The 7,257-nt window shown below is 37.8% G+C and overlaps 1 protein-coding gene and 1 non-coding gene across 2 annotated transcripts; both read right to left on the reverse strand.

Moving 5' to 3' along the window:
• Positions 1-2,485: 2,485 nt before the first annotated feature.
• Positions 2,486-4,671, reverse strand: EV154DRAFT_557446 (uncharacterized protein). The gene is made up of 5 exons (XM_051605429.1): positions 4,260-4,671; positions 3,909-4,196; positions 3,681-3,857; positions 3,317-3,617; positions 2,486-2,783 (listed from the first exon to the last, which is right to left on the reverse strand). The coding sequence occupies exons 1-5, from the start codon at positions 4,320-4,322 to the stop codon at positions 2,740-2,742; spliced, it is 873 nt and encodes a 290-aa protein (XP_051449843.1). The 5' UTR covers positions 4,323-4,671; the 3' UTR covers positions 2,486-2,739.
• A 1,775-nt stretch (positions 4,672-6,446) lies between these two features.
• Positions 6,447-6,518, reverse strand: EV154DRAFT_t187. Its single transcript has one exon. It is a non-coding gene; the product is annotated as a tRNA-Pro (tRNA).
• Between the last annotated feature and the right edge of the window lie 739 nt (positions 6,519-7,257).

The raw sequence follows: 7,257 nt of genomic DNA on the forward strand, positions 1-7,257 counted from the left end.
CGAACAAATTTATTTGAGTCAAACAAAAAATCCGCCCTAGTACAGCATTACTTGCACGTAGTGATCGAGTAGCAAAACTGTTTGCTTAAAGTAACAGGGAAACGGCAAGACTTGTTGATGCGATCCTTCAGGATATGCCCAATCGAAACCAACAGGGCCAAAATACTAATAATAATACTGACCAATAAAAATATATAATTTTGTTACAAAGATTACTGGTTTATTGTTGAGAAGACATATAGGGGTTGATGTTGTTCCTTCTAGTTTGACCATTCGGATAGGGGGTGCTTTTGACTGACGGACTAGAACTAACCGGCCTAGCAACAGGCTCATTGCTCTTCACATCGTTCGACTCATCTTCTACTGATTCCAGGACATGGTAATTCATTTCAAAACACAGATTGTGTAAAATACAACAAGCTGTGATAATACCCACAATAACGCCGGTATCCTTGATGTATATATGTTTGCTGAGGAATCTCCAGCGAGAAACAAGTATACCAAAAGCTCTTTCAATGGCCATTCGAGTTGAAGAATGGATCATGTTGAACTTGCTTTGGGCCAAAGCATCATCACATGTTCGAAGGACTTCCGTAGCAGGAAAAGGCACAATTATAGGGTGCGATAGTGGGTATGCTGAGTCTAAAACATATTTAGTTTTTTTCGAAGATTTTATTCACGCTTATATATTTTATCTACAAGGATATACCCATTAAAAGGAAAGTATTCTTGGGGGTTTTCCAGGGCAACTGTTGCTATCTCACTGAGGCTAAAAGCAGCAGCATCGTGTAAACGGCCTATGTCAAAACGATCAACATCATTGCATACAATCGGACAAATAAATTATTACCTGAATGACCAACCGAAATGCAAGTAAAGTTACTCTTATCATCACATACTACCGTAGGTTTCATGGAAATGTTTCCCTTGAGATCTTTACAATCTTCGGCATGTTCCATTCTTGATTCAATTACAAAGTTCTTGCCGTCCAAAGCTCCAACAGCTGGTAGACCCCGAACAGTGCGGCCTTGACCATACTCGAAACCATGTTTAATTGCAGCGACACACTGCTGGTCCTTGCGCCATTCGATCAGATGCTTGAATTTGTTAACAACGGCTTTTACAAAACGTTGTGTAAAGTTTCTGTAACCACCGTGAGAGACTCCTATAGTCAGGTGGGCGCAGCGATAGCCAACGTGACAGTTAGCTAAGCGCCGAATTGCACATAAAATCTGGACGAATGGAAGGATACAATTTACAGTTCTGGACTGAAAAGCGGAATCTCTGCATAGTTTGTTTACAACCCTTTCGAACGTAGTGCGGTTCATACGGTACATGGCGCGATAGCTGGTTCGTGGATTGTCGTCATCAGTCAAAAAAGGGTGAGAGATGCGGAAGTAATGGTAGTTGGCGAATGAGAAGCGATTGATGACCGGCTCAGTTGGATATGTTAAACGAGCTTGAATAAGAAAAGGCGCCAACTCAAAGTGAGAGGGCGAATCTAAAAACGTGGTCTTGTAATAAAGAAACACGTGTTCGTTCAATGCCATTTGACTCTCAATAAGCTGCTGGTATTCAGCGAGAACTAAGTTGCCAAGGTTGCAAATACCTTGGTAGTAGTAATATAATTTATTGTTGTAAGACATTTTTATGAAAAGAATTCCCACACAAAATGAGTGATGTGATTTTAGTACTTTTTCGAGTTAAAATGATATTTTAATGTCAGAAAACATTTTTTAAAATTTGACCCCTCCATAGTGGTGGGGTCAAATATTTTTAATGAAAATCAAGATTTTAAAATTTTAAATAATTTGCTTGAGAACGCCCTATATATAGCTAATGTCGTACTTATAATTCATATCACCTCCGCTCACCTATAAAAAAGAATCAATATTTAAATCAAGTAAAGTCATCTACATTTATTTTATATACTAAAATATTATAACAACTATCACGACACTAAGGGCCCTCACAAGCAACAAAAAAAATTTTTAAAGATCCCTAATAAGGACTAAATTATTTTTTTTGTAAAAGATTACTTCAGACTTCTAAAAGAAAGCTTTTTCCAAAATCCATGACGTTGCTTTTCAATGACCCTTTTTGAACGGTTAAAAAATAAAGTACAATCAAAATGCTAACCTATCTGTTATTATTTTTCTCGAACTTTTTTTTTCGCCCTTTTTCCTACATACTTTTTATTTTTAGAAAAACCAAAATGAACCCATCCCAAATTGTTACTGTAATTGCTGAATTGCAACAAGTTTTATTTAGACTCGACGGAGAAGCTGAGAGTATGGACGACGATATCCAAATGATTAAGGAATTAGACAATACTGCACTTTACCGACAACAACGTCTCCAGTACAGTTTTATTGCAAACGATTACCGCAACCAATACGGTGTTGCAATTACCAGTTTGCCAATTTTTGTTTCGGGTGAATATGTTAAAAGAAATAGAACAGTTATCGACGCCGACGGTAGAAGATGAGAAATTCTAGTGATAAAGCAACGAATTAAGAATAAAAATAAAGAAATTTGACGAAGTAAAATTATCAAACTGCAAAAATAAACTAAAGTCTTTATTATACAATAAATTGGGTTCTTTATATGCATATTCAGGGCTGGCTGAATATCAATCATTAAAGTGAAACCTGTCAAATATACAATAGGCGTATTGTCGATTAAAGATTGAGCATCTCATGGTACCTTCGAGAATCTTGTTATTGACGAGCGATCAGATCATTGGATTGTATTATCTGGAATAAATGTATGACTATTGTTTTCTATATATTGATGAGTAATCAATGCGTAGTAAATAGAGTGTAATATCATGTATTTGATTTAAAGAGTAATGCAATAATGATTTATAGAAAAGTTATCAAATAAGAAAGAAAGAATTAATGATAGAGTTATATCTGTATATAAGATCGATCACAACAGAAGAGAAACTCGTAGATATCACTTCTGGAGTTTGGAACACCCTTTCCTCAATGACGATGACGAAAATCAAGTAAATAGTTATCGTGCAACTTACCAAATGGGCAAAGACGCTTTTACATTTTGGTGAATGAATTGTCCGACCACGAAGAGTTTAATTTTGTTGCTCCCAATGCTATTCCTGTCTACATTCAGGTCGCAACGGCCTTATTTCGTTTGGACAATTGCCATGTCGAATACCATCAAGCGTACATGCTTTTAGGTGTTTTCTATGGTAGTTATAATAACTTCACCAGAAGGACACTTAAGGCAATCAAGGGAAGACTTGGTCACTTGTTGGCTTGGCCCACTGATCTATCAGTGGTATGGGCATACACACGGTCCATATGTGCCACATCAACAGCCCTACACTCGTTGGCAATTTCACGGTCTCGTGCTCTTTCCTCTCGGTTTTGGTCTTCCAAAGCCTCCAAATGACAAGCCATGAACCATGTCGAGGCATTGACGTAACGAGAACGTTGGGTAGATCTTCTACCTTCTTCTTCTTGATCATCATCATCATCAACACCGGCACGACCTCGTCTTCCAGCAGGAAAATTATCTCGGCTATCCACAGTTTCTCCTGAATGGGAACTGTACCAAACAGGTGGATTCATCGTTGGAATTCTTGATGTTAAGTGCTACATCAAATCGTGAAATTCCGAATGGGAAAGAGGAGCACTTCCAATAGCGTTGGCAGCTACTCTTTTGGTTCGAAATGTACTGCAAAGGTTTTTCCACCTGGTCGTCATGGCTGCAATGTCTCTGCTACCGTTGATAGAGCCATTGGCATTGAACGCATCCTCTGTTGCTTTGGTCAGATTTAACTTTGCTTGAGATAAACGAGTAACACCGACTTTTACAATGTACTCAGGGAACAACTCGATCAAAACATGTGTGCTCGCAGAATCTCAATTGAGGTTGGTGTTGACCTGAGAAGAAGGCTCATCAACAGGATTACTCTCAGTAGAAGAAGCAGAAGATGAAGGCTCAGAAGAACCGGCTGAACTAGGTCCAGAAGAAGTGGATGGCATTGATCCAGTTGCAGTAACGGATCCAGTGGATGCAAAAGAATGGGCAGTGGGAACAGATCCATTAGTATGAACAGGTCCAGAAGAAGAAGTGGTTTCAACAAAGGGTTCGTTTGCAGATCCAGATGGTACAGCAGAAGGACCAGCAGAAGGAGCAACAGAAGGCTCGGTTGAAGGCTCAGTTGAAGGCTCAGTTTAAGGAGCAGCAGGAGCAGCAGGAGCAGATACATTTACTCTAGGTCTTCCTCTTACAGCAGGAGTGGTAGGGTTGTAGCCATTGACGAAGTTAATGCTGGTGTAGTTATAGAAAGGCATTTTGTTTTTTAGATAAATGGGATAATAAAATTGTTGAAGAAAAATGAAGATGATCACAAAAAAACACCTTTATCAAAACAAAAAACAACAATAAAAACAAAAACATTTGTGAGTTCAGTAGCCCAATTTGGCTGATTTTTCATCTGATTGAAGGATTCTGGGGTCGTTGGATTTTAATCCTTTATTGGGATATTTCGAGAATTTTGGCACTGAAGAAAATTTGATGTTATTGCTAATCGTTTATTTATATCCATTTCATCGATTTGGCAAAATTGTAACCTTTCACAAAAAAAAAAAAAAGTCCTAAATCGGGATCTTTAAAAAAATAATTTTGTTGCTTGTGAGGGCCCTAAGTTTAACACTTCTATCAGACCCGACACAGATAAGCATTACATTATTTTCATAAATTATTTGCACATTCTAGGAAAAAAATTGCTCACTTTTTTTCTGTTTCCGCACACCTTTTTATTTTTTTTGCTCACTTTTTGGAAAACAAATTGCTCACTTTAACTTTTACATTTCGCGCAAATTTCGAAAATAAATATCACCAATGGACCTTCGTATTTTTCAGGAAGATGGACATGGACGCTGTAGATGAGCATGGAAATGAATCGGTTGAAATGGAAGTAAACGTGGACGGTTACCCACTCGCTGACACTGTTGACTTCGATAGCTACATTTAATTATACCACCTGAAAAACCCGAGACCTCAATTAAAACTGAGAAGATGTTTTCTACTGCTGCATCAAGACCAGTTTCTTATTACAAGAAACATGGATACAATGTTAAGGGTCATTATTTCTACCTTGTTTATGTAGAAGGTCTAACTGCGGGTAAAGCAGAAAAGCAGCTAGGTATTGCCCGTAGAACCGCCTACGACTGGTTGAAAAAAGACCAAGATTTGATTGTTGAAACGCGGGATAAATTGGAGACCAAAAAACCCGAAAAGAAAGTTGGTAGACCTGCTTTGTTGAATGAAGAGCATAAAAAGTTTGGAAGAAACGTTCATCGATCACCCTTCTGCAACTTTGGATCAGGCAATAGTAAGTCTTGCCAGCCAGTGTAGTGGATTAAAAGTAACCAAGACAACTGTTTACAACTTCATGGCAAAGCAGTGTGCCTTGTCATTTAAAAAAGCACACTTTCATTCAAAAGAAAGAAACTCGCCCGTAAGCATTGAGAAAAGATTTGACTGGTTTACAAGATGGATTCAAACCGACATGGATTACAATAGTAATTGTGTTTTCATCGACGAGTCCGCCTTTCAGATCATTTTGAAGCGAACAATGGCTTGGTCCAAAAAAGGCACTCGAGCTGAGGTTATCCAACCACTGACACGAGCGAAGACTACGACAAATTTGGGTGCTATATCCCCGTATGGCATTGTCAATGTTAAGATAAAGGTACTTTATTCAGCAGCTTTTAAGAAACGAAAGACGGTTGGTGGTAGTAAAATGCAGCAAAGTATTGGTACTGTTACGGGACATTACTTCAATTTTATTGCCAGCACTATCGATGTGATGGATCGTCATAAGGAATTCAAAGGGCATTACATTATCATAGATAATGCGCCTATACATACATCCGATTATATTAAAAAGTTTATCAAAAGTCGTGGGTATAGGTGTGTGTATCTACCACCTTACTCCCTTGAACTAAACCCTATTGAGCAGTTTTGGTCTGTTGTTACGAGTAAATTGAAACCTAAAAAATTGTTGGAGGCCGAAACTTTGAACACCAGAATCACTGAAGCATGCCAAAATGTCTTAATAAGCGACTTCAAAGGCTTTTGCCGGTATTCTGAGTCCAAGTTCGAAACTTGTTTAAATAAAAATCCCCTCTAAAATAATTCGCACACACTGTGCAAAAAAGATTCCTGGATGTGAGCATTTTTTTTTTCAAAAAGTGAGCAAAAACAAAAAAATAAAAAAGTGTGCGGAAATTCAAAAAAAGCGAACAATTTTTTTCTTAGAGTGTGGGAATAATATATGAAAATAGTGTATTTGTCGGGGTCTGATCTTGATATGTGCGTAATGAAATAGAAAAGTAGAGTAGAAGATAAAAGATGATCTTTATTGTTTTGTACTCTGACATATTCTCACACAAAAAAAAGAGAGCAAAAGTGGGGTCTTCCGGGGTTTGAACCCGGGGCCTCTCGCACCCAAAGCGAGAATGATACCACTTCACCAAAAACCCAACGTTATAGTAGTCAAGCCTGTAAATGTCAATGGATCTGATGCCTCAGAGAATCACGTGACTAGCCGGGTTAGTCCGACCCGAAGTCCGGACCTTGACGTAGACATGCCTCTAGAAATCGAACTTAGGCTTAAGAAGACCAAGAACCAGAAAAGAAGATTTGTACCAGTCAAGAATAATCACATGAATAGGAAAAGGCCCAAATCGAATAACACCACTTAAATGTATATACATAACGCCACTTCGGGTTCACCTATTTCACATCAACAACCGGTTTATATTACTCATCATCATTGCTATTATTACTATTATTACCATCATCATACCTTATTATTATATTTATCACATCACCTATATCTTTACATTTAGTATATATTTCCCTTAACATTAGAACAATAAACCATTATCTTCTATTTAGTATTAAATACTTATTTACCTATTTCCCCTTCTAATTAACCACTGAGAGTTGAATTAGAACTATATTGAAACTTACATAGTTTGTCGGTTTTGAAGATCCACAGGTCTTACCGAATAGATCGCGTAAGTTACATACGCGTCCTACTTTCAAACCAGTAACGCCAGCGCGTTATAAAAGACAGCGGCTACTAAATCTCGTCCTTGGTCCGGCTCGGCTCTATTAAATAGTACAGTATAAATATCAGAAGCGCATCAATAAATAAAATCATCTTTCGTCTTACTTAAATACGACTGTACTCATAGTTGTATCTTCCTGCTCTAT

Source organism: Mucor mucedo (assembly GCF_025094135.1).
Source record: "Mucor mucedo strain NRRL 3635 chromosome Unknown EV154scaffold_391, whole genome shotgun sequence".
NCBI lineage: Eukaryota > Fungi > Mucoromycota > Mucoromycetes > Mucorales > Mucoraceae > Mucor > Mucor mucedo.